The 26,858-nt window shown below is 44.8% G+C and overlaps 2 protein-coding genes across 7 annotated transcripts in view; one reads left to right on the plus strand and one right to left on the minus strand.

Moving 5' to 3' along the window:
* MORC2 (MORC family CW-type zinc finger 2) overlaps positions 1-9,264 on the plus strand; it is a 41,262-nt gene extending 31,998 nt beyond the window's left edge. The window contains exons 18-27 of one of the 5 annotated variants that reach the window (XM_043559245.1): positions 1,006-1,080; positions 1,166-1,546; positions 2,054-2,185; positions 2,632-2,686; positions 3,107-3,248; positions 3,375-3,617; positions 3,705-3,798; positions 7,548-7,736; positions 7,830-7,922; positions 8,993-9,264. In XM_043559245.1, the coding sequence (XP_043415180.1) occupies positions 1,006-1,080; positions 1,166-1,546; positions 2,054-2,185; positions 2,632-2,686; positions 3,107-3,248; positions 3,375-3,617; positions 3,705-3,798; positions 7,548-7,736; positions 7,830-7,922; positions 8,993-9,061 (1,473 nt within the window). In that variant the 3' untranslated portion in view covers positions 9,062-9,264. Of the gene's footprint in view, positions 1-1,005; positions 1,081-1,165; positions 1,547-2,053; positions 2,186-2,631; positions 2,687-3,106; positions 3,249-3,374; positions 3,618-3,704; positions 3,799-7,547; positions 7,923-8,992 lie in introns of all 5 variants that reach the window. The other 4 variants (XM_043559246.1, XM_043559244.1, XM_043559248.1 and 1 more) reach the window with 4 other exon arrangements.
* Positions 9,265-23,616: 14,352 nt separating this feature from the next.
* Positions 23,617-26,858, minus strand: part of OSBP2 (oxysterol binding protein 2) — a 177,194-nt gene continuing 173,952 nt past the window's right edge. The window contains exons 13-14 of one of the 2 annotated variants that reach the window (XM_043559251.1): positions 25,415-25,641; positions 23,617-25,191 (exon numbers count right to left, since the gene is read on the minus strand). In XM_043559251.1, the coding sequence (XP_043415186.1) occupies positions 25,049-25,191; positions 25,415-25,641 (370 nt within the window). In that variant the 3' untranslated portion in view covers positions 23,617-25,048. Of the gene's footprint in view, positions 25,195-25,414; positions 25,642-26,858 lie in introns of both variants that reach the window. The other variant, XM_043559250.1, reaches the window with a different exon arrangement.

Raw genomic sequence — 26,858 nt, forward strand, 5'->3', positions numbered from 1 at the left:
CACCTGGCCTTTTTTTTTTTTTTTTTTTCCTTTTTTCTTTTTTCATGATGATCATTTTAAAAAAGCAAACTGTCTTATTTATATGTTCCCAAGTGGTCAGAAAATAAATATCCTACCATAGAGGTAACCACCACTAACATATTCTTCTAATTTTTTATGATTGCCTACATAGTCATAAATATATATATATAAATAAAAATATGGAGGTCATGATACATATATATAATGTCATCACACACAAACTTTTTTTAGCACACAATTTTCTTGGGATAATTTTCTAGGAAATTTCAAATAATAAAAGGGTTTATAAAATTTTATGGCTTTTTATAACTGCTTCCAAATTATCTTCCAGAAGATGTGTTAATTTCTGTTTTTTTTACAAGCAGAACATTTATTTTAGGGTATTTTTTGCACATTTGACAGACAAAGCTATGCATCTTAGAATTTCTTTCATATTTCTAAATTGGATAATTTTTTTACTTTTCTGTTTTTTCAGATTTGTTTATTTTTTTATTAATTGATTTGTCAGGTTTTTGAGATATATTTGAGGTATTAATCCTTTATTGTATTTATTATAAAAGGTTTTTTTTTTTTTTTTTTTTTCTGGCTTCCCTGTCTGTGGAGATGGTCACACTAACCTGGATGTCTTATGCGTGCCTTCCTGTCTGCTGAATCTCACTTGTCCCTTCTGGCCTTGTCCGTCAAGCTTTTCCTACTTTTTCTGGCTTCTTTTATAGGAATTTAGTCCATTGACACTTTTTCCCGGTCTCTCCAATGCTAGGTTAATCAGACATAGAATCCTGTAGTTTGCTGATGGTTTAGTGACTTTATTTTTTGTCTCCCCAGTGAGAATGGGAGTCTTATCATAGTAGGGAGTTTTATAATAGGCCTAGGTTTTCTTTTTTGTTTTCCCACTGTCCCAGACACATAGTAGGGATCCAAAAAAAGTTTTGTTTGAATGTACCAAGATACGCAAACAACCTCATCACCATGTTTCCTGTGCAGAAAACCACACCTATCCGTTCCCAAGCTGACCTGAAGAAATTGCCTTTGGAAGTGACCACCAGACCTTCCACTGAGGTAAAGCCCAGGCACAGGGGAGGAGCTTTTCCTTAGGTGTCTTGTACTAGGATCAGTGTTCTCACTTTCTCTGGATCTTTTTTAGGAACCTGCACGTAGACCTCAGCGACCTCGATCACCTCCTTTACCTGCTGTCATCAAGAATGCCCCAAGCAGGCCCCCTTCTTTGCAAGCTCCCAGGCCAGCCAGCCAGCCCCGAAAGGCTGCTGTCATCAACACCACCCTAAAGCCTCCTGTCCTGGCAGCCCGGGAGGAGGCCAGTACATCCAGGCTTCTCCAACCACCGGAGGCACCCCGGAAGCCTGCTAACACGCCGGTCAAGACTGCATCCCGGCCCACCCCCATGGTGCAGCCACTATCATCATCTCTGCTGCCCAACTCCAAGAGCCCTCGGGAGGTCCCTGCTCCCAGAGCAATCAAGACTCCAGTGGTCAAGAAGCCAGAGCCACCCAGTAAACTCTCCCCAGTGAGATGCTTTTCCAACCTGAACCTACCTTCAGTGGTGTAGGAGTGGAATCAGGCTGTGTCAAAGCTGTACTGGGGGAGCTTTCTGTTGCCCTTCAGGAGGAGTCTAAATAATTGAAGGGAGTTCTTCACTGCTCCCTTTGAATATTGGTCTGCCATAAATTTGAGTCACTTCCATCAGCTTCTATGCTGTGGGCATAGGTTGGCAGCCTGGTGGCAGCATTGGTGGGCCGCGGCAGATGGTCAGTATGTTTCAGGGACATCACACCTGGCTGGCCAGGCAGGCTAAGAGAGAAGTGAACTGAGAGGCTCCCCCTACGACAGCTTTGAGCAAAGGTCCTCGTGGGCACAGGGACTAGGAGGTTGCTGTGTACTGAGTAACGTCAGGGAAGGTTCAGCCCTGGGGGGACTGAGAAGCATACAAGTAGAACAGCTTTAGGCCAGATGAAATCTTCCTGCATCTCAAGGGCTGACAGGGCCCCTCACATTCCCTCTCCTGTTGCTGTAGACCACTCCTAGTCGGAAGCGGACTCTTGGGGTTTCTGACGAGGAAGAAGCTGAGGAAGAGGCTGAGAGGAGGAAAGAGAGGTCTAAGCGGGGCAAGTTTGCTGTGAAGGAGGAAAAGAAGGACTTGAATGAGGTAGGTGGTTCCAGGTGAGGTTAGAGTCTCCTTCCCTAGGATTGCAGTCTGCACCAGCTCTGTTTCTGTTTTGTGACCTCAGCCTTCCAGAAACCCAGTTCATCTCTGTAGGACTCTTAGTTATCCAGATGATTTAGAAACATGGTGTCAGGTAGGCTTCTGAGTGAGACTGGCTTCTGGCTCTAATCACAGGCTGGAGATCACATACAGATGAGGAAGGCTTGAAACCCTTTGCTTCCCTGTGTCTGTGATTTTCTGTCCTTTGTGTGTTATCTTGTTTATACAAGGTAGATGATTTAGAGAACAGCTCTTGGTGAGGCATGGAGATTTAAACAGCCATATAATGCAGTATGAAGTGATAGCTGATGACCCTGGGTGGCCAATCATGCAAAAATCTGCTCTTCAGGGGCATTGGGGATGCCTCTAACAGACTGTTCTCCTTGCAGCTCTCGGACAGTGCTGGGGAAGAGGATCCAGCTGACCTTAAGAGGGCTCAGAAAGGTGAGTTTGGGGAGGTTCCTGGCAGCCTGTGGGGGAAGGGGGTATTCGGACCCCTCGGCCAGCAACAGCTTATCTTAAAGACTCTTGGAGGCTTTCCTGGCTCTGAGCTTTTGTGCAGCAATCATTCCAAGTCTGATCCCAAGAAGAAGTCTGAAGAGAACACACCCTTATGTGTATTTTTAGCACAAATTTCTTGGCTTGCACCTCTAGCAGTCACTCATCCTGCTGCTCTTTGGTACCTTCATGGTAGATGGGGAAGGAGACTAGGGTGGCTGGGCTGCATGTTCCTGGAAAAGTGCAGGGCAAGCATCTAGGGGATTCTTGTCCCTGCAAATCCTGGGGCTGCCTCTGTCAAGGTGACCCTGGCTGAGTGGGGGAGTCTATAGTTTTCTGACACTCACTCCATCCTCATTGTCTCAGATAAAGGGTTGCACGTGGAGGTGCGTGTGAACAGGGAGTGGTACACGGGCCGTGTCACAGCTGTGGAGGTGGGCAAGCATGTGGTGCGGTGGAAGGTGAAGTTTGACTACGTGCCCACAGACACCACTCCGAGAGACCGCTGGTAATGCCCCTTTCCAGAGGCTGACAAAATTGGCCAGGTGGGGGGGTGGGTGTGTCCCTAGCTTCCCTGCAGACAGCCCATCCTGGGAGTCTGGGACACACATAATAAATGCTGTGTGCCTCCTAGGGTGGAGAAAGGCAGTGAGGATGTGCGGCTGATGAAACCTCCTTCTCCGGAGTACCAGAGCCCTGACACTCAGCAGGAGGGTGGGGAGGAGGAGGAAGAGGAGGAGGAAGAGGAGGTGGTGGTGGCCCAGCAGGCTGTAGCCATGGCAGAGCCCTCCACTTCTGACTGCATCCGCATAGAGCCTGACACCACCGCCCCCAGCACCAACCACGAGACCATTGACCTGCTTGTTCAGATCCTCCGGTGCGTGTGTCTTCCCACTCGGGCTAGCAGTGGCTCTACACCTTGTTCTTGCTGTTCTGAATTCCTGTCCCCACCTTCTTTTTTTAGGAATTGTTTACGGTACTTCCTGCCTCCAAGTTTCCCCATCTCCAAGAAGGAGCTGAGTGTTATGAATTCAGATGAGCTAATATCATTTCCTCTGGTGAGTCTGGCCTAATCTTTGGGGTGTTTTTTTTTTTTTTAACTGCACATGCCCCTGCCCCTTTGTGCTTGTGATTACAAGCTCTCAGCTGTGTTCCCACCCCCTAGCCAGTACCCCACCCCCCCCCTTTTTTTTTTTTTTTGCTAAAAGGAATAGGAGACTTACTGTAGAAAAAGAAGCAGCTTAGCTGGATATGATTGTGGTGTGCAGAAGCCGACCACACCCTACCATAAGATGCTGGGGCTGAATCCTCATGGATAGAAGCCTAGTTTCATGTTTTACAATGAATATGTCCTTCTTCCTCTATCCTGGCAGATGGAGTAAACTTGTCCCAAGCAGTAGTGAAGAACTTAGGTTCAAAGTGCCTAAAAGTTGACTCTTAGAGGGAGGTAGAGATGTGTGGAAGCAAGCACTGGGTGGTGGTATGCTGTTGTGTCACAGGCCCTCTGCTGGACCTTTTAATGAGCAACAAAAGAGAGTGCTGCCTGCAGGGGACTAAAGATTTAGTAGAGACTGAATTTTTACCAGGTAGCTGGACAAGAGACCAATGAGAGCAGTCAGTGCTGTGGAAGCAGGTAGTTGGCCTGTGGCAGCCTTGGGGAAGGAGAGAGCAGCAGCCTGAAGAAGATGTGGATTTCTGCAAGTGCCTGTGTAAGTGATGAGCAAGGTTTGAGGCAGGGGAACTTTTGTGAGTGAGGTGTCAGAGGAATGAAAGTTCCCAAGTCAAGGCAGCAGGCATGTGGTGAGCATTTAGGGAAGAAGAGGGCCTGAGAGCCAAGTTATGGTGTGTCTTGAATGTCTGATCCTAGCTATAGTAGTTTAAACCTTGTGTGAAGTGGAGGGCCAGCAAAAGTTTGGAGCTTGGGGGTGTTGTTAGTCTGAACCTGGTCTAGGGGAGGGGTCAAAAATTTTTTCTGTAGAGGGCCAGTTAGCAAATATTTTCAGCTTTGTGGGTCTTAGAGTCTCTGTGGTGACTATTCCACTATTAGAGCGTGAAAGCTGCAGATTATTTTTAAGGAATGGATGTGGTTGTGCTTCAGTAAAGCTTTATTTATAAAAATAGGCAGCTGATTTGGCCTGGGGCTCTAGTTTACTGACCCTGTCCTAAGAGGATACCTCTGGTGGCAGATTGTTTGGGTGGATGGAAGATGCAAGGGCAAGGGGGCAGGTCCAGTCGTGAAAGGTCAGAGATGAGGGAACGGGAACAGGAACAAGAGTGGTGAAAGTGGACTGGCCAGTAAAAGGTCTGTGTCAGAAGTTGTTGACAGCAAGCAAGTGATGGGGGAGGAGGCAGAGGCCACATGCTTCCCTGTGTCTCAGGCCTGTGGGAAATGATGACAAAGCTATTAACTGGAGAGAAAACAGAGGGTGAGGGTAAGAGAGGTGATGAATTGTGATTTGTGTTGGGCTGGAAGCACCGGCACCTATAGTTCTGGTGATGTCCATTGGGCAGGTGGAGACTGGGGACTCTCAGTCCAAGTTCTCAACTTGGAGGGGCAGGAAGGCCAGGGCTGCAGATGGGATCTGTGAGTTGTCTACATCAAATGGGATAGATATCTTTATGGTTGGAATAGTTTAAGTTTTCAGGGAGGAGTTTCTAGAAAATAGAACTAGAATCAAAACTGCAGGGCTAGTATGTTCAAGATGTCAGGCCCACATGTGGTAGGTATGTGCTTGAGGAAAGAGATGGGGATTTTAACCTCCATTAGACAGTGAGGTTAGGAGTTGAAGAAACAGGCTCAGAGAGGTAGAGTCTGTTGTAATAGAGCCCAGATTTGACTCCAGGTGCTTCTTTAGGACAAGGGTCTTGCCCTTCTCCCAGTGCTGCCTTGCTTCCCTGTGAGATGAGAAGGCAGGTGCAAGCTAAGGAAGCTAGAGGATGGCAGAGCTCATAGCAGCTTCCCAGAAAGCTCCGTACCTCAACTCTTGACCTTGTTGAGGCTGCAGGTGCTGTCTGAAAGTTCCAGGAAAAAAAAACGCTGATAGGCTGGCTAGGATGGCCTGGCATCCTATCAGTCAGATTTGTTGCTTTTGGCTTAAGGTTGTTGCCAGACTCAGAGCAAACTCTGGGTGCAGTGGGATCTCTGCTGCTCAGACCATAAACACAGCCAGAAGCATCTGAGCAATGCTTGTAAAAGGAGGTATACCGGGGCGCCTGGGTGGCGCAGTCGGTTAAGCGTCCGACTTCAGCCAGGTCACGATCTTGTGGTCCGTGAGTTCGAGCCCCGCGTCGGGCTCTGGGCTGATGGCTTAGAGCCTGGAGCCTGTTTCCAATTCTGTGTCTCCCTCTCTCTCTGCCCCTCCCCCGTTCATGCTCTGTCTCTCTCTGTCCCAAAAATAAATGTTGAAAAAAAAAATAAAAAAAAAAAGAAAGCTTCCACTTTGTGAACTCTTTAAAAATAAATAAATAAATAAATAAATAAATAAATAAATAAAAAGGAGGTATACCACCAAGGCATCAACTTTATAGTCTGCTGACCAGAATGTGTAAAATAAGGCAAACTGATTTTTTTTAATGTCACGGACAAAACAGTCTAACGGTCATTATGTTCTTGTCTGTCTGTAAAAGATCATCCTTTTTCCCTTCATGCTGGACTAGGAGTTCCATAAAACCATCAGAAGGTCTTGCAAATGTTAGATTCATATATATGAATATGAATATATATGAATATATGAATATATATGTTTAAAATAATATAACCATGCAAATCTGTGATAGAAAGTTAAAGAGATAAACGAACACAGATCATGGGCTCAAAACATCATACAATTAAAGTTTTAATACTTTGGAGCCTGCTTGAACACTTAATTTGTGCTGCCAAGGTAATTATTTTCTACACAGAACTTGAAATTTCTCTTGCCATTTTGGTTTAATAGGATAATATTCTAAAATTGTAAGGTAAGTACTTGTAGCAAAATAGTTTTTAAAACCAGCAGTAAGGAACTGCTAAATGCCATATAGCCCGTACATAGAAGCATGTAAATGCAGGAGTTGATATTACTGCAATGGTCAGTCAGCACCACTCATTTTCATCAAAATGGTTTTATCGTTCTCATTGGTGACTTATGAGTAAATTATGTTATAAATTTGAATTTTAAAAATAAACGTAAAGAGCTCCTGCTCAAATTTTTTAATGAGATTCCATGTAAATTGCTTTTGAAGCAAGTTTTCTGCTACCTTTTAAAAGTTTGAAAAGCCTCATGTCTAGAGAAACTGCTAGTTAACATCATTTCCCCGCACTTTGGAAGTTTCAGGTACTCAGGAAAGATAGTAAAAGCTCTGATCCTGCTTATATATTATACAAATCTGAGGTATCTGCTATTGGTGGGTGCTTGATAAATGTTTCTGGAACAGGATTTTTGGTTCTGACATTGTGGGATGTGACTTGGAATGGACTGCTGAAAGGGCTGTGGTGAAGTTAGATGTGATTGAGCTGGGAGGGAGACTCATCTTTTTTGTCCTAACTGGAGTGGAAGAATCTTGCCTCACATTTCCTGACGGCTTGCTGTCTGCCAAGGCATTTTGCTGAGTGCTTCACATGAGTAATCTCATCTCCATCCTCATGGCAGCCCCACGAGATGGGCATCGGGTCCTGCACTCTGGAACTAAAGAGCCCACTTGTCCCTTATATGGATATCCCTTCACACATCCTTGTGCTGAGCTAGTTGGGGATACTAGTGCCTATCTAGAGGGGCCCTGGGGACCCCTGTAAGCCCATGCACTCACTCTCTGGGTTTCTTCCCTACAGAAAGAGTACTTCAAGCAGTATGAAGTGGGGCTCCAGAATCTGTGCCATTCCTACCAGAGCCGTGCTGACTCACGGGCCAAGGCCTCTGAGGAGAGCCTGCGCACTTCTGAGAGAAAGCTCCGAGAGACAGAGGAGAAGTTGCAGAAGCTGAGGACCAACATCGTGGCGCTCCTGCAAAAGGTGCAGGAGGTGAGCCAGGCAGCCCTCTCATTGCAGCTGGACCACCTGGTGTCTCAGGGAGGGGGGCCTGGGCACCTCCTGCTCCCTTCTCCCCACTCACAGGAATCTGTGGTTTCAACCCTGGCTGCACAGCATCCTGACCAAGAGGGCTGGAGGTGGTGCGGCTGCCTGGGCCTCATCCCAGCCAGACCCACGGTATCAGATTTTTGCCCTTGTTTAGATCTTCTGATTTATAGCCTGGTTTGAAAATCCTCCACGCCATGAAACAAAGATGTTCTTACTGTTCCAGATGACGCCCAGATGGGATTGGGTTGCCTAGAAGTGGGGAATACCCCTAGAGGGTCTCAGTCCTTCATCCAGGCAGTGAAAACTGAGGACATGGCTCTGTGTCTCTCTTGTGGATACCGGGTGAACCAGATAGGCAAGATAAGGTCCCTATCCTCATGGCCCAACAGTGGTAAAGGACACAGAATATTGATTATGGGAAGTCCTGTGAAGTAAATACAAGAGAAGAAAAACAGGGAGGCCACTTTACTAGGGTGTTCAGGGATGGCCTGAGAAAGGGGTATTAATATTTGAGCTGAGAGTAGAATCAGTCATACAAGATTGGCTGTGTGAGTGCTTTAGTCAGATGTAAGAGTAGGACCTGAGGCCCAGGGCAGAGAGTTGTGGGCCATAGGAGAAGAGGCAGGGCTTGTGCAAGGTGGGATGTCCCTGGAGGGTTGTGGCACAATCCAGTTTGCAACCCAAGACATTTACTCTGTTGGTTGTAGGAAGGCCTGGAGTGGGGTGGAGGTTAGAACCCAGGACTTGGGTGAGAGATTTTGGTGGCCTGATTCTTGGATGGTGACAGTGAGAAACACAGATTTGTAATATCTGAAGGAAAAAGGAAACGGGTGATTCTTCGGTTTGTCTTGAGTCCCTAGGTGAGGGAAGGTGGTAGCCTGTACTGAGATGGATGCAACCTGGGGTGGGTCGGTGCATTTGGCCTGTTTTGAATGTACTGATTCTTAGAAGCCTGCAACACATCTAAGGCAACCAGAAACCTGGGGTAGAGGCAGGGAAGTAGCAAGAAATCTGGGCGTCATCTGTGCATAGAGGATGGGGAGGGGGGAGAATGACCAAGATGGGATAGGCCTGACAGGGCGGAGGGGGAAGAGGAGGGGACTCTGGGCTCAGGCTCCATGGGCTGCAAGAAGGATGGGGAGGTGGTGGGCCCCCTCACCGCTTTCAGGCCCCCAGCTGACTGCTCCCTTCTATTCCAGGACATAGACATCAACACAGATGATGAGCTGGATGCCTACATCGAGGACCTGATCACCAAGGGGGACTGAAGGGCTTGGAGCCAAAAACCAGCTCCTCTGCCCTTCAAGGCAGAGCCCTCGGGGGGTGGTGTTTTGTTCTTGGGTTGGTGGACTTACCTTGGTTTGATTCACATGAAACATTTGTGCTTTTGGAGGGAAAAATACTCTGATTCTTTGAATCTTCCTCCCTAAGTTTATAAATATTTATTTTTTAAAAGAAATAAGATGCTGCACCTGCTGTGAGACCATACATTTTTTTTGGTAACTGTTGGGCAAAGAACAGAGAACTGGGATGCCAAGCTCCTTCTCTTGGCTCCTGGCTTCTCAAGATGTGGTAAATCCAGTGCCACCTGGAAGTCGGAGAGGCTTCAGGGGCAGGGCTGGTCTCTCCTAGAAGATGAACAGTGTTGGGATCTGAGGGGTGGGGGGACGGAAAGACCCTCCAGAGTGGTGCTTCTTCTGGGGGCTCTAATCTGGAAGACCTCTGGGGGTAGTGGGTCAGGATAGAGAAACAGCACTGAGCAGGTCCTGTCTCAGGTCAGGGACGTGAATGTCGGCCCATCCTGCTGTCAGTCATTATGGCTGTGGCATTGTCCAGACAGCTTGGGGAAGAAAGAGCCTCCCATTCACCCTCCCCATCTACCACTCAAGTTCTTCCTGTGGCAGTGATTTCTTCAGTTAACTGTGGACAGTGACATATCCCACCGCAAAAATTTGAGTCCAGGTTGAGTAGTAGACAGATCTGACTCTGGTGGGTTGCACACTGAATGAATGTTTGAATTCCAAAGGATTCTTTTTGAGAAAGCCCCTTGTGACAGAACCCCTGGTGCTGATTTGGTGGTGACCTCCATCTGTGGGTTTGGCAGAGTCCGGAGAAAGCATGCTACCTTAGATGGTGCTGGCTAATCTGGAGAACCTGCTGCTGCTGCTTTTACTGTTTTCCCCTGTACCTGGCCCCACCAGTCCCTGCTCTGGGCCAGACAGGAGAGGGGGTCACTGAGCCACAGGGACTCCAGAGGCAGCTCTTCAGGAAACACACCATGCCTTCCCTCCCTTCTAGTCAGGGCCTCACACAGCTGTGTCCCTCAGGCAACTTCTCAGGGTCAAAGACAAAGGCAAGAGTTGCTGAGTTTCTCTTTAGTGGTCATTGGAAAAATTTTGGTTTGATTTCCTCCAACTCTCTTCTGTCCTCTCTTTATCTGGGGACTTTGTGTTTTCTAGAGGCACGAGAACTATGACTTGGTACCACTGGTCTGTGATTCAGACCTTTCTTGGTGTGTTTCTGGCATCTACCTATCCCAGGTCAACAGTGGCCCACATGCCGCTCTGTGGAGTCTGCAGAAAACTGGGAGGCACTGGTGAGGGAAGTCTTTACCCATTTGTGTGTGGGCCCAGAAGCACCTGCAACTTGTGGGTTTGAGGCTTCCCCAAACCACATCCCTGGGGGGAGGGTTATTTAGGGAAATACCACTCAGAACCTGGCCTCTTCTTCCGGAAGATTCTCTGAATCTTGGGGTTTGTTGAGCTGGTGATTCCTCTCCCATCCAGTTCTCTCTTATCATCCCAGGCAGCATGTGGTTCATTTTTGTCCCCAAACCTACTGTTTTAATCTAAAAGGAAGTTGGTTCTGCATTTTTACCATAGGATAATAGATAATACCCAAGTTTTTTATTTACACACCTGTAATCAAAATGCAATACTATAAAACTTGGTGAGACTCCTGAACTCAGTCTGTTTTCTTCTCTTAGTAAAATTCAGCACCTTATTTCCTCTTCATTCTTTCTGCTACTATGGCTTTAAACTGTCTTCACATTTTTCCTCATCACCATCTTCCTTTTTCTGTCTTCACCGTCCTTAACATCCACAGAAACAGAAATGATGAATTTCTTAAACATTTTAGCGTGAAATTCTCAATGTATGCGCTTTGCTTTTTTTTTTTTTTTTTTAATTTTAGCACAAGCAGGGGAGAGGGGCAGAGGGAAAGTGAGAAAGGATCAAGCAGACATAGGACTCGATCCCATGACCCTGTGATCGTGACCTGAGCCAAAATCTAGAGTTGGATACGCAAGCTGCTCGACTGACTAAGCCACCCAGGCACACCCCACCCCCTCCACATCCACTTTGGTGTTTATATCCAATCACAGCTGTACTGCATGCAGCCTGTTTCCCAGACGGAGGTCCTGTCATTCTGGGTGGGAAGATAAAATGCAGTGTCTCTCCCCTTTCCTGTCATAGGACCTGCTTGGGATTGTCTGAGGACTTGGGAGGAGGGTGTGGTCTGGATGATCTGTGGCAGGAAAAGTCCATAGCACACAGCTGCAAAAAGGTGAATGTACAGCATCACTGTTTTTAAGGAATGGGAGCAATGGGGACTTTTAAGTGACACATGCATACAGTAAAACTTCAAATAGTACAAAAATTTCAAACAGTACAAAATGCTACACTATGAAAAGCAAGGCTCCCTTTCACTCTTGATCCCTGAAAAGAATATTCATGCTGAGCATACAAATACACATCCACTCTATTCTGTTTCTGCTTGTTTCCCACTCAATGTATCTTGGAACCTGTTTCAGAATAGCCCATGTGGGTCTTTTTTCTTTAGAACAACCTCATAGCACTTCATTGTCTTGGATGTACTGTCATTTAAGAGTCTTCTACTTACAAACATTTGGGTTAACATTTATGGAAAATGGTATGATGAGTGTGTGTGTGTGTGTGTGTGTGTTCATTAATTCAGATCCGTATGTATGCATGGTAAATTCCAAAGAGAAGTGGCTGTGTCAAATGGTAGATATTAATATTAAAAATATTAAGATACAGTCCAGAAAAACCCCCAGTTTTAACTCCTACCAACAGTGTATTCCCCACCCACCCTGGCTATACTTATCAGTATGCAGTCTCTTGCATCCTGTACTAATGTGAAAGGTGAAAAGTGAGGTATTTTTGAATTGATTTGAACTAATTTAAGATTGAGCATCTTCATTGGTCAGTTGTGTCTCTGATGCAGGGCTGTAGTTCTGAATCTGGGTTAGGGACTCTACAAAAGAGCTTACAAAAAAAGATGAAAAACCAAGGAGTGAAGTCCTCAGGAAAAGGTTCACCTTGTATGATCCCTTCAACACCCTAAGTGTCCCATGGATTTAGGATTAAAACCCCCCACTTTAGGATCAATACCATATTACCTACCAATAGTATTACTAGGTCAGGACAAGGGTTTGATATGTTTGTTTACTCAAGGAAGGCATGAGTTAATAGGTTGAGAAAAACTTTTATATCTATCTGAGTAACACTATTTTTTGGCTGTTCTTGTTGGGTCCAGTTCCCCATGTCTACATGACCGCTTTTCAGATGTGGTTCAAGCAGTGGTAGCCAAGAGTTCATAGCTCTAAGGGTCAATTAGTGATAAGACTGAGAAAGCTCAAATTTCTTTGCCATTTACATATTCTATGTACTCTTGTATTCTACAAGTCTTGACTGGAGTGGGCAGTGCTTCTTCAGTACTTGTCCTTGTTGGAAGGTGGTTCTCTAGCTGGGCCAGACTGTAAGGGACCTGTTGCTGGGTGGTCACCAAGGTGCCTGAAACATCCCTCAGAATTCCACTGGAGGGTTCTGGCCTTTTTTGGAGATGGAAGCTTTCTTTGGATGATCACATTGCTTTTGTTTCCCTGAATGGGTCAATGGCCAGCTTGGTTATGAAAGGCAAGAGCTCCAAGGAACATGCTTTCTCTGCTGCCCTGTTTGAGGCTGCAGACTATTCTCTGCCTGTTCTCAGCACAAATAGGGTCATCCTCCAGTGAGCGAGAAAAAGACTGGGCAGAGGAAGGGCCTGGCAAGGCACATCTCACTCAGCAATGAGCCAAAATATTGATCAGTCTGTGGCCTTTTTCATTTGGAAACTTGGCAATGTGCCAAGCCTAATTAGGGCTCCTGGTGGATCCTGTAGAAATTCTACCAGCTCACAAGGCCTGAGACAAATCACTGCCCATCCTGGCTTATTTAGCCTCAAGGCTAGTTCTCTACCTGAAAGTTATTCAGAGGCACATTATAGATAGCCACTAATCTGGTGCTGGTCTGACTGAAGTTAGAATGGGGGTCCAAAGCCCTTGTTGCCCTGACCCCGAGTTTTTGTGTCCAAGATTCACTGGTCCCTACCTGCTACCTACCTCTAGGCATTCCACTGCTTACTGAGTGCCCCTAACCCATGGCTATCCTCATGGCCTAAACCATTTCGCCTGTTTCAGTATATCCTAAGGGTGAGGAGGGGCAGGGCTTCCATCCAGCCTCCTTTGGGCCTGCCCTTCAGGTTTTGTATGGTATGTTCTGGCGCTCTGATATTCTGGGTAGCTGCCAGCCAAGGCCTCACACCACTGGGGCAAACTTAGACCACTTGATAGATGGGTCTGACAGACCTATCCTTTCCCCTTTGCTCTTTGGACTTGGCTGAGATGCTTCCATGAGACTTGGTGGGTCCACCTCCTTTCCAAGAAAGCTGTGACCAGCTCTAATCCACCACTTTAAATTTACTTTCCTTCCCTTTACATTTAAGTTTTCCTCTAGTGAAGCTCTGGGCTCTCACTCCCCTCCCTAATGCCCCCGTTTAAGACAGTCTGCCACTAACCGGGTTTGGGGCCCTGTGGTGGGAAGAGAACCCCTATTTGTTACAAGGGAAAGCGTTTTTTCCTCTAAATCCTCTATCACAATACAACATGGGCTGGAGAGCAGGCTGCAGAACTGGCTGCAAATTCTTGTCCAGAAGACGCGGCCGGGACCCAGCCGCAGTCCCAAACAAGCGCCGGCCTTCCAACCCGCCAACGATTGTGGTCCGTCGAGGGCAGGGCACCCCGTCGCCTGTTCTCCAGACCCTCGAGGCTGGCACGTAACAGCGCCTGCGTGATGCAGCTGTCCAGCACGTGCGGCTGCGCCCGTGCACCCGTCTGAGACAAAATGAGCCTGCCTATGGGGTTGGAGCCCGGAGGCGCTCGGTGGGGGGCGTGTGGCGTGGAGGAAGCGATGTGACCTTACGCAGATGTTCGAGGCTGGTCTCAGGGTCGAGATGTGGGGACCTCGCGGCACCACTGCAAGTATCCAAACGGGGCAAACAGGGTGGGAGGTATCGTCCCCAGGGGTTTCATATCCTAGGGCATGGGGGAAAGGCCTTGGGGATCCAATGGCCTGCCCACAACCCAAGCAGAAAAGTGGTTATTTAATTTATTTTCTTAAATTCTGGCGCCTGCATATTAAGCCCAAGAGTAGATAAAAAAAATTTTCCCTGGTTGTTTCTTTAACTTTTTAAAGCCACTGCAGAAAGCATTTTTTGCATAGATGACTTTGTGGTGTGGTGGTTTTATATCTGCAAGACGGAGGACCTGGAAAGGAAGCTGCATGTTTTACGTCTTAAAATAGCCATTTCCAGGTAATTTTCCTTGAAGGTCCAGCCTACTTGCCAGCCTGTTGGCCTCTTCCAGGACCTGAGACCTCTTGCACTTCACAACCTTGGCCCATTTTCTACTGGTTTGTCTTAACTTGGTAGAAGACTGTTACTTGGAAGGTAAACATTTTTAGGTTTTGGGGTTTCCTATCATGCTTAGGAAAACCTTTCCTCTTCCCTCCATCGCCATCCCTCAAACGTTCTCTTACTCTTTGTTGAAATACTAAAAAAAATTTTTTTGTCAATGTCTGCTCCCTGTGGGATACATTTTAGTTTAAGCAGTAAGGCAAGAGTCAAGCTTTGCTTCTTTTTCCAAATGGAAATTCACTATGCTCGCCCTATTAAGTGAACCATCTTGGTCATTATTTATATTCCACTATTAGATGGGCTTGAGATGCCCCTTAGACATGTCAGTGAAGACATCCTGTTGGACAGGTGGTTCTGGTGTGAGAGGTGAGGTCCTAGCTGAAACTAGAATTCTGAGCATCATCAACATCTAGATGGATCAGTCTCCCCCCTACCCCCCAACCTTTTAAAAAGACTTTTCCGGCTATTCTTAGAATTCATTCTGTTAAGTGAAATTTAAAATCATGTTACCCAATTTTTCCCATCCTTGCCAAAGAAAAAATTCCATTGGGATTTAAATTATAACTGTATTAAATTTAGATGTAAGTTACGAGAAGGTTGACATTTTTATGACCTTAATTAAATATCCCCAGAGGATAAAAACTGGTTTTTCATTTGTTTGACTCTTTAGATCCTACGATAAGATTTTATAATTTCTTCATACAAGTTCTATAACTTTCTCATTTTTCTAAGCGTTTTATAACTGTATTTATCAGTATTGTGAATGGGTTATTTTTTTCCATCTCTATTCCTGAGTATTAATATAGAGAAGACCAAACAACTTATTTTCTATGTTATGAACTCTGGCAGTTTTAAAAATAAACTGTGTGCGTTTTTTTCTTTTTAATAGATGCAAGGTGCAAATTTGCCAGTGTGTCAGTTTAATTGCCATTTTGCTTTGGCTAGAACCTCTGACGCAATGAAACAGTGTTGAATAATTATCTGGGTCTTGTTTCTGATGGGATGGAAATCTACATTAGGGTTGAACAGAATATATATTTGCTGTTGGTTTTGGTGAATGGCCTTTAAAATGTGGAAAGAATTTCCATCTTGTTTTAACTTGGGGCTTCAGTGGTGGAGCAGTGGCTGCCAGTCTTACCTGAGTGGAGCACCAGGGGGCACTAGTTACATAGACTGCAATGTGGGTTAGGGGCACACAACTGTCAGGCACACAACCTGGACTGTATGGTTTTTGTGTCCCCCCCCCCCCCTTTAAGCTGCTATTTTAATAATTATTTTTATTAGACACTGAGTAGCTACAAAAGAATACTGTATTTATAAAATGTTTATATGGTAAGAATATGCAGTGTACACCTATCATCTTGTTTTTTTTTTAAATACTTTTTAAATGTTTATTTATTTTTGAGAGACAGAGTGTGAGTGGGGATGGGAAGAGAGAGAGAGGGGGAGACACAGAATCTGAATAAGTCTCCAGGCTCTGAGCTGTCAGCACAGAGCCTCATGCAGGGTTTGAATCCATGAACTGTGAGATCATGACCTGAGCTAAAGTCAGACCCTTAACCAACTGAGCCACCCAGGTACCCCTCTGTCTAACTTGTTTTAATAAATCCTTCCCTAGAGGCACCTAAGTGGTTCAGTTGGTTAAGTGTCTGACTCTTGATTTTGGCTCAGGTCATGATCTCACACTGATAGCACAGAGCCTGCTTGGGATTTTCTCTCTCCCTCCCTCTCTGCCTCTCCCCTGCTCATGATCTCTCTCAAAATAAATAAACAAACATTGAGAAAAAAAAATCTTTAAGTCATGAAGATACTGTTTTATATTATAGAGGCTTTATAGTTTTGTCTTTCACATATAGATCTTTAATCCACCTGGAATTGATTTTTGTTTTTGTTTTGTTTTAATTTTTTTTTAACATTTATTCATTTTTGAGAGACAGAGAGAGACAGTGTGTGAGCAGGGTAGGGGGAGAGAGAGAGGGAGACACAGAATCCGAAGCGGGCTCCAGGCTCTGAGCCGTCAGCACAGGGCCTGATGCGGGGCTCGAACTCACGAGCTGTGAGATCATGACCTGAGCCGAAGTCAGATACCCAACCGACTGAGCCACCCAGGCGCCCCTGGAATTGATTTTTGTATATGGTTTGAGGTAGAGCTCTAATTCCTTCCTTCTTCCTGATTGTCCCTACATCCTTTAATGAAAAGTCTTATCTTTCTCCATTAATCTGCAGTGCTACCTCTCTTATATATCAAATGTTTAGATATGTATAAATCTGTTTCTGGATTTTTATTGTTACATTTGTCTCTTGTTTTTTCTATGCCAGTACCACACTGATTTAATTATTATCATTTTACAGTAAGTTTTTTAATTTAGTATAGCCAGTTCTACCACTTTTTATGCTTCAAGAGTGTCTTGACTATTCTTGGCCCTTTGTAGTTCCATATAAATTTTAGAATTATTTAAACTCCATAAGAAAACCTGTAGGGGTTTCATTGGAATTGATTGTATGTGATCAGTTTGAGAAAAATTGATATCTTTTTAAGTCTTCCAAACCATGAAGATGGTATTGGTGTCCATTAATTTAGATCCTCTTTTCTTTATATCTCTCAAGAAAGTATTATAATTTTCCCTTGAAAAGGTCTTACATTTCCTTGATTAGATGTATCCTAGATACCTGATGGGTTTTGATGCTACTGTAAATGATATTTTTAAAACTTCATTTGCTGATGGTTTGTTGCTAGCATATAAAAATGTAACTGATTTTCATGTTATTCTACTTTATCTTTAGATTCTTTTGAGTTTTCTATTACATATCATCTGTGAGCAATGATAATTTTGTCAATTCTCACATTTCATATATTTTTCTTGCCTTATTGCATTGGCTAGGGCTGCCAGTACAATGTTGAATGTAAAGGGTAAAAGCAGGTATTTTTTTGTTCTCTATCTCACAGACAAAGCTGTTTTTTTGTTTTTGTTTTTGTTTTGTTAGATACCATTCATCTGATTAAGGAAGTTTCCCTCTATTTCTATTTTAAAGTATTTTTTTTTCCTTTTAAATATCATGGATGCATGTTGGATTCTATAAAGTGTTTTCTGCATCTATGGAGATGACCATGTCGTGTTCTCCTTTACTTTGTTAATGTGGTGAATTATATTTATTACTTTTTCATAGGGTAAACTAACCTTGCATTTCTGGAATAATGATTGTAAGTTTTCTATATTTCTAGACTTGTATATTGTTTTGAATTATAGATCATGTGACACCAGTTTGTAATTTTCCTCTATCCTACTGTCCTTGTTAGGTTTTGGTGACCAGATTATGCTAGTCTCAAGAAATGAGTTGGGGACTATTTCCTCTACTTTTGGGATAGTTTCTGTAAAGCTGGTTATTCCTAGGTCAGCTGTGTGTGGAGAATTTTGTGTATATATGTGAGAGGAGTTTTTTTTTTTTAACTGATTTAACTTTTTTTTAATGATTGTAATACTACTCAGGTTTTTCTAATTTTTGAGTCATTTTTAAGTTATATTTTTCTAGAACCTTATCTCAGTTTTTAAAGTTACTGTTTTTTGTAGCGTCTGTATTTATGTATTCTTTTATTTCAAATATTGTTTTTTGGGGTTCATCCATTTCCTCTCTCCTTCCTTCCCTTTCTCTGTCTTCCTTATCAGTAAAGTCTTGTCCATTTTAGTTTCTCAAAGAATCAACCTTAGCTTAAATGGTCCTCTCTGTTTGTTTTTTCTTTAATTTCTGGTATTTATTTCCTTTGAGTTTGTCTTAATGTTCATTTTCTTAGATTGGATGGTTAGCTCATCATTTTTAGTCTTTCTTCTTTTACAACATGAGCTTTTAATGCTCTAAGTTTTTCTCTTAGTACTGCTTTACCTCTATCCTAAGTTTTGATATGTGGCATTTTAATGTTTAACTATTTTATAATTTCTGTTGTTTTCTTCTTTGGTCCACCAGTTATTTAAAAGTGTATTTCTTTTTTTTTAAATTTTTTTAAATGTTTATTTATTTTTGAGACAGAGAGAGACAGAATATGAACGGGGGAGGGTCAGAGAGAGAGAGGGAGACACAGAATCTGAAACAGGCTCCAGGCTCTGAGCCGTCAGCACAGACCCCGACGTGGGGCCCGAACTCACGAACTGTGAGATCATGACCTGAGCCAAAGTCGGACGCTTAACCAACTGAGCCACCCAGGCGCCCCTAAAAGTGTATTTCTTAATGCTCAAGAGTTTGGTCTGAGAATGTGGTCTGTATATTAGTCTTTTGAAATTTGCTGAGGCATTATGACTGGCCCAGATATGTGGTTAATATTAATAAATGTTCCATGTGCACTTTAAAACTATATATTCTGCTGTTATGTGTAATACCCCATGTGTGTCCATTACACCAAGTTTGTGAATTGTGTTGTTGGAAACCTTGCTGATATGCTATGTCTGTCTGAGCTCTCACTACACGGAGAGATATGTTAAAAAATCTTCCATTATGATTGTGGATTTATCTATTTCTCCTTGTGATTGTGTCCATTTATCTTGAGATGTTATTAGGTGTATAGGAGTTTTAGAACTTTATGAATTCTACCTTTTATCCTTATAAAGTGACCTTTTTATTTCTAGGAGTTGACATACAGAAATACATTTTTGCCTTAAAGCCTATCTTGTCTGTATATTTATGTTTTTAGTGTATTCTTGTAAATAGCATATGGCCAGATTTTTAAATTCCAGATATTTTTGTTCTTACTTGAAGATTTAATTTACTTAAATTTTGTGTATTATTGTTGCATTGATAATTGACTTATGTTTGTCTTATTTTTAAATTTTTATTCCACCTTATCTGCATTCCTTTTTCCTCTTTCTTCTTGCCTTTAGATTGAAAAAATTTCCCCCCACATACAATGTTCTCCTTTGTTTCATAAATGTTATTCTTCCTTTAGCCATTACTTTGTATATTTCACATAATAGTTAACTCATCAAAGTCTACTCAAGACTCTCAGTATTGTTTTAATAAGTTTTTATTAAAAGATTTATTTTCCTTTGGTTCCTGAAAGATATTTTCACTGGGAATACTGACATTATCCCCTCTACTTTGGAGATCTCACTTTGTCTTCTTTTTTTGTTTTTTAGAGTTTTTTTATTTTGAGAGAGAGTGCGTGTAAGTGGGGGAGGGGCAGAGAGAGGAAGAGAGAGAATCCCAAACCACACTGACAGTGCAGAGCCCAATGTGGGGCTCAAACTCATGAACCGTGAGATCGTGACCTGAGCCTAAGTCAGATGCTTAACTGACTGAGCCACCGAGGTGCCCCACTTTGTCTTCTTAACTAGGAAGTCAGCTCTAAGTCTGATTGGTGATCCTTGAAGGTAATTACCACTGCCCACCCCAAATCTGGCTGCTTTTAAGATTTTGTTGAGTCTTGCAAATTCACTATATTATACTTAGCTGTGAATGTTTATTTACCTGACTAGGATGTGTTGAGATTAACTCTGTATATTGGTGTTTCTCATGACTTCTTGGAAATTTTTTAGGCATTCAGTCTTTAAAGATTGCTTCTGCTCCATTTTGATTAACGACATATGGGACCTTCTCACTTTATTCTCCATGTCTCTTTTATATTTTTCACTTCTTTGTGTCTTTATGTTGCATTCTGAATACTTTTTTAAAAAAATATTTGAGAGAGAGCACGCATGTGGAAGTGGGGAGGGGGCAGAGAGAGAATACCAAGCAGGCTCTGCGCTGTCAGCTCAGAGTTGGATGCAGGGCTCAAACTCACGAACAGTGAGATCATGACCTGAGCTGCAATCAAGAGTTGGGCGCTCAACTGACTGAGCCACCCAGGCACCCCAGCATTCTGAATACTTTCTTTAGGTCTTACTTCCATGTCACTAATATGCTCTTCAGTAGTGTAATCTGTTATAAAATTATTTTCAGTGATTTTTTTTCAATTTCTGGAAATTCCTTAGTTTATTTAAAAAAAATTTGAAATGTTTATTCGTTTTTTGAGAGAGAGAGCGAGGCTGAGCGTGAGTGGGGGAGGGGCAGAGAAAGAGGGAAACACAGAATCCGAAGCAGGCTCCAGGCTCTGAGCTGTCAGCACAGAACCCGACATGGGGCTCTAACTCACTAACCTCAAGATCATGACCTAAGCTGAAGTCAGATGCTTAACCGAGGCCACCACAGGTGCCCCTGTAAGTTCCTTTTATTTTTAAAAAATACCCTTCATTTTTAGGAATGAGAATTCTAGAAACCTATTTCTAGAAATATATTACACATGCTTATTTTATATTGTGTCTAATTTCACTACATGGAGGAGTTTTATGTCTTATTCTGCTGTTATTTCTGCTGTCCTGTGCTCACGTGCCCACTTGTGTGCTGTTTCCTTGCGTCTTTAGAGATGTCACATTGTTAGCTATTCATTTTCCTTGCAACTTCCCATCTGAGATTCCATAAGGTCTGGAATGAAGGGGAGAGCCTCCAGAGAGGCTTTCTTTGCTTCTCTTGTGGGACTGGGGACATTGCCATTTTGAGACCATGTTATATTCTCTGCTAGATGTTTTATTTGACCATCTGGGTAGTATATATTTGGGCTATAAAACCAAACCAAGTGAGGCCGTGCTCCTGATTACAAATTCTTAGGGGATTCTTTTCTGCTCTGCATAGGACTGATCTTGTATTTGATTTTCTGTATTTGATTTTGGATTCATCATTATATTGAAGGTATAGACCTTTGGGAGTCCAGCTTTACAGCAGACACCTCCTATTAGATACCCTACCTTGGAAGGGTCATTTGAGGCAGTGAAAACTTAGGCTCGCTGGGTACAGTAAGTGGCTCTGAGGGAAAAACAGACTTCAGAGTTCTTTCCATGTTTCTACAGTCACTTAATATTTGGCCCAAGTATTCCTTATATTCTTTCCAACTCATGGATGCTTTTAGGATATTTTAAAGTGTTATCTAGCATGCCTAGTTTTACATAAGGGAAGGTTATCCAGGTACCTAGTCTACCATATTGGCAGAAAGATAAGTCCTCCTTGAACTGGTTGATGTAATGAGTGATTTACAATGAGACGCTTCCAACACTGACCCATTCTCGCATTTCTGTGGTAAACCTAACTTGGGCATGGGTTTACCAACTGAGGTATCAGTCTTTTGTATGTGGCTGGATTCTATTTGCTCTTTGGGCTTTTGAAAATTCTATTCTTAAAATGAGATTGAAATATATATTCTATTTTCAAAAATATTTATTTCAAGATAGAGCATGAGTTGGGGAGGGGCAGAGAGAGGGAGATAGAGAATCCCAAGCAGGCTCCATGCTCAGCGCAGAGCCCGATGCAGGGCTTGATCTCATGACTGTGCTGAGCCCCAGCCCAGGGGATAAGGGAACCTCAGGCCTCCTCCCCCACAGTCTGTCAGGAGCAAAGATTTGGACTCTGGAGTTTGTGGGAGCAGAAGTTTCCTGGGACCTGAGGTTCAACTCTTCCCCGTTGCATCTCTGAGGCCCCCTTACAATTTGACACTGCAGTCACATTTCCCAGTGGCCCCAGGGAGTGTCCCCCTGAGCCTTTGCTCTGGCTGGGCCTTCTGGCCTGGAATTAATTCAACACCTATTCACTGAGCATCTCCTATGTGCCAGGCACTGGGGATGCTACAGTGTATAAGACATGATTCCTACTCTCATGAGGCTCACAGTCCACTGGGGGGGTGGGGGAGAGAGTCAACAAATGAGTAAAATACATGGTATTACACATGGTGCCAGAATGCAGTGGAGAAAACATGCAATTCTTTTGGTAGCTTTCTAGCATGTTTGGGTATCTGCAGGTCAAGTCCACATCCCCTACCTTCTTCTTAAGAATTGCTCTACTATTTTTTGTTCAATTACTCTCTCATGCAAATTTCACAATCCACTTGTCAAGTGTCTGAAAAATATTGGTAAGATTTTGATTTGGATCATGTTGGATTTGTAGATTTGGAAGAACCCACATAACTGAGTTGGCCACCTATGAAGATGGTGTTTTTCCCTTTAACTCAGGTCTTATTACTCAGTAAAAATTTAAAGTTGTATCTATAAAGGTCTTTTGCATCTTTTTGTCAGATGTATTATGAGGCCCCTTATGGCCTTTGTTGCAGAATCTTTTCTATGACATTTTCAACTCAGTGATGGCTAGTAGACTACTGAGTGCAGGCGGAACTTGTGTGATCTGGTCAGAGCGGTTTCTAGAACATCAACCTGATGTCACTCCCTGTTCAGAGCTCTGTCTGGCTTCACTGTAGGCTCTTCCTTTACTTTGCCTAAGTGGACTGGCTTCTGTCACCTCTGGGCCTTGTCCATGCAGCCTATCTTCTCCCCTGGCAGACCTGCTTCCACTGCCCTCCCCCATCTCGGGGTTCAGGTTCATACTGGGGTTGTCTCACCGCCTTGCATCTTCTAGCCAGTGAGAGCTGCAGGACTCACCAGTGCCTGCCTCCTCACAGATGGGAAAGCAAGGCTTGGGTAAGGAAGGAGTTGTGCAGGGCCAGCCTTGGATCCCACAGTGCTGGGGTTTCAGGGCAGGCAGTTGGAGCCTGGCTCTGATGCCCCTGTGGTGCCCTGCCCCACCACATTCTCTCACCTGGAAGCACTGGCAGTGGGAGGCCCCACCACAGTGGGCCAGACCACGCCATTCTTGGCCAGCCCTGGGAGCTAGTAATCTGAGTTGCTTGGCAACCTGGGACAACAGAAGCAGTCCAGGTCATGGTTGTCCAGTAACCTTAGAATTCACCAAGGTGGGTGTTACCTCAAAGAGAAGAGCATGGCAGGTGCCATGGCTTGGCTCTAGACAGTCCCAGGCAAAGCTGTGACCCCTCTCCTAGGTGCTGTCTCAGCCCTCCGCAGCCTACCTGGCCCTGACCCTACCAGGTCTTCCACCCCCTTCTCACCCCCACCCCCTCATTTAGACCAGCTTCCCATTGCTGGGATCAGTGCTGAGCAGAATAAAGCCTGGGGGCTCCTCCCCCATGCTGCCATACAGGTGGTCACCTGTTCTGTGCATCAGCCCCAATCCACCCAGTCACAGACTCAGGGACAAGGCCTTGGAAAACTCCAAATCCAAGGTTTTTATTACCGGTCAGAAGGTGCTCCCTCACAAACAGTGTGGAGAAGAGGTACATTGCACAGCTCTGCTGTGGGCGTGGTGGGGCCACCCTGCCCGCCCTGCCTCTTGAGTGGGCACCCTAAGGCATTTCACATGTTGGTGTTTTCACTTTTTTTATTTTTTTATTTTATAAAAACAAACGCAGTCCTGGAATATACAGAAAAAACCCTGTGATGAATTTTCAGGACCAAACTGAAGTGGGAGGGTTTGGAATGGGGGTTCTGAGGGGCTGGATAATGGCCACTGTGGCCCAGTACCCCCCTACCATTGGCAGGAGCCCTTGGAAGGGGGTCCGAGGAGAGGGTAGGACACAGCTGACAGGAGAGCCAAACTCAGACAGGGGTGCCCTGTCTTCATCATTTTTTAACTTCCACATACCATAGAAATTTAAGCAAAATAGCTATTTTTTATATATTTATATATCATATATATATAAATCAGGCAAATAAAGAGTTCAGGGGGTGCGGAGATGGGCACCCCGGAGGTGCCTGAGGCCGAGGCAGGACACTGGGCCTCTGGTGCCTGGGGGCACCAGCCTAGGCTGAGCCAAGTGTTTGTTCTTATTGCTGATTTGGGGCCTGGTTCTGGGGTGGGGAGCACCTGCAGGCCCTGCCCCCAGCCCTTTCTGACCTCTCTGGGGCTGGGGAGCAGCCCCTGCATGGCCAAAGCTAGGCAAGGGGCTGTTACCCTCAAATCTATCTGGGGACCCTTGGGCATCCCCTCCCCCACAGTGGGTGCTGCTGTAGCTCTGGAGACAACTGACTTGTGCTCTCCTGGGCCAGGTGGCCCTTCCAGTTCCCTTCTCTCTGGAGTCCTGTGCTCCTGGTGACCCTGCTATGTTGAGCTACAAAATGCTCCCTGCTCAAAGGGGTCTAGCTTCCTGATGTCTTAAAAAGAAGGGGCTCTTGCCAGGACACATTTGTGGCAAGAAAGCACACTTAGAAAGTGGTCTGCTAAGTGCTGTACTAAAAATATTTACTAAACGTCTTGGCTGGAAAGAAAATGGAGATCGTTTTTTCTAAAAAAGTCAAAAGTGGCTCCCCAGTGGGGGACAGTGCCTCCCTTGGTGGGGCTGGTGACTGGGGCAGCCCAGGGCCTGGGCCAGCCTGCCTGAGTTGTGGTATCTGGGAGCTGGGTCCCAGTGGGACCCAAGTCCAAAATGATGGGGCTTGGGTGACCCAGGGCACCTGGGGGCTGGAGAGAATGCAGATCAGCACTTGCTCCTTTCAAGGTGGAAGCCCCAAAAAAGTGTTAAAAAAAAAAAAAAAAGGAAAGGGAAAAGGTGTAAGGGGGAGGGCCACTGAGTACTAAATTGAGCGTATTAAAGAAAAGGTGGACCAGGCTGTACAGGCGCCTGTATTTGCAGGAGGGGATGGAGCTCAGAAGATGTTAGGACACATGTGCCAGTCCTGCCTCTCCTTGGCCTCCCAGTAGCCGCCCTTGTACATGCAGGCCGTCTCCCCGGTCAGTGGGTCCAGCCTCTTCTCGAACCACAGCGGCACGTACACATCGGCTTCCTTCTCTGCTGGGCAGGCACAGTGGGCGTGCGGGTGGGCGGTGGTGTACTCCCAGGCTCTCTCCCACCCTTCCCCCCACGCCATTCCCCCCGCCCCTAGGACCCTGCTGCCTGTCACCCTGTCCCTGCGGTACCCTTTCCCTCCCTCCCCCACCCCATCCCTTTCTTGTGGGAACCCGCTCCCCATACCCAGGGTACCTTCTCTCACCGCCTCCCCGCCCAGCCTCACCTTCCTCCGTGCCACAGCCCCGTGAGCAGGCCTCCAGCCGCCGGCGCCGCGACACGCGCTGCTTCTCCTCCAGCCGCTGCTTCTCCGTGTTGGCCTCGTCCCAGTGCCCCTTCTCCATCAGCCGCTGGTCTGGCCGCAGGCGGCTGTCCGTGGGCGCCACGCCCTCCTCGTGCTCGTTGAGGGTCAGGGCCAGCTCCGAGAAGTAGTACATGTTCTCCGCGTTCTCCCTGCGGCGCACGGCATGGCTGTGTGAGGGCTCCGCACGGCCTCCCCCACCCCGCTGCCCCCAGGGTCCCCGTGTCCACCACCACGAGGAGGTGTCTTTCCTCCTCACACCTTGTGTACTGGCTCCACCGACCCGCATCAGTTTTGCTACCTTCTGCTTCTCTGGGCATTTGCCTATTTCTATCAGTTTTTCAAGTAGATCAGCGTGACGTTGTTTCACCATCCCCTCATTTACTACTGCTTTAATATCTGTGACATGGCGACGTCCTCTTTTGCATTTGTGATGTGGGTTATACATGCCTTCCCTCCATTCCAAACAGTCATGGCAGAGGTTTGTCCGTTCCCTTCCTTCATTGGTTGAAGATGAAACTGTTGATTCTATTTTAGGTTTTTCTGCTTCACTGAGTTTGCTTTTATCCTCTCCTGCTTTGTTGGGGTTTATTTTGCTGTTCTTTTTCTAACTTCATGAGATCGTTGCTTATTAGCTCATGATTTTTCAGCTGTTCGAGTATACACATTTTAGGTTACGCATTGCACTCCAAGTACTGCATTAGATGAATCTCACGGTTTTTATATGTATTACTTTATCATGCAGTTATATTTTCTAGTATCTAATATCAGTGTATGTTCTTTGATTTGTGGATTAGTTTGGAAGCATATTTCTTGAATTTATAAACATCTGGGTTTTTTTTTTAGTCATCTTTATTTCTAGTATAATTGCCATGGAGTCAGACAGTATGCCCATATAATCTCAGTTCTTTAAAATTTGCTGAAAGGCCCAGTAAATGGCCAGTTTTTTGCAGATGCTCCAGGTGTGCCTGAAGAGAATGTGTTTCCTGCAGTTGTTCAGTGTGTTCTACAACTGTCCAGTACATTCTATGGTTCAAACTCTTTTCATTTTTTTTTTTTATTTCTAGCCATTACTAAGAGAGGTATATTAAAATGTCATCTCTTGTAGTTAATCCATTGTAAATCAATCCATTTCTCCTTAGAGTTCTACCAGCTTTTGCTGTAAATATTTTGAGGCTCTGTTTTTAGGTACAGGATACATTCAAACTTAAAACTCATCTTCCTAGTGAATTGAACCTTTATCATTATGTCCCTTACCTCTCGTCTTACCTTTTGTTTTAAAATCTGTTTTTGTGACATTAATCTAGCTACAGTAGCTTTTGTTTGTTGTATCTATGGACATCTCTTTTTGTATTGTTATTCCAGTCTT

The sequence above is a fragment of the Prionailurus bengalensis genome, chromosome D3 (assembly GCF_016509475.1).
Source record: "Prionailurus bengalensis isolate Pbe53 chromosome D3, Fcat_Pben_1.1_paternal_pri, whole genome shotgun sequence".
NCBI classification, from domain to species: Eukaryota; Metazoa; Chordata; class Mammalia; order Carnivora; family Felidae; genus Prionailurus; species Prionailurus bengalensis.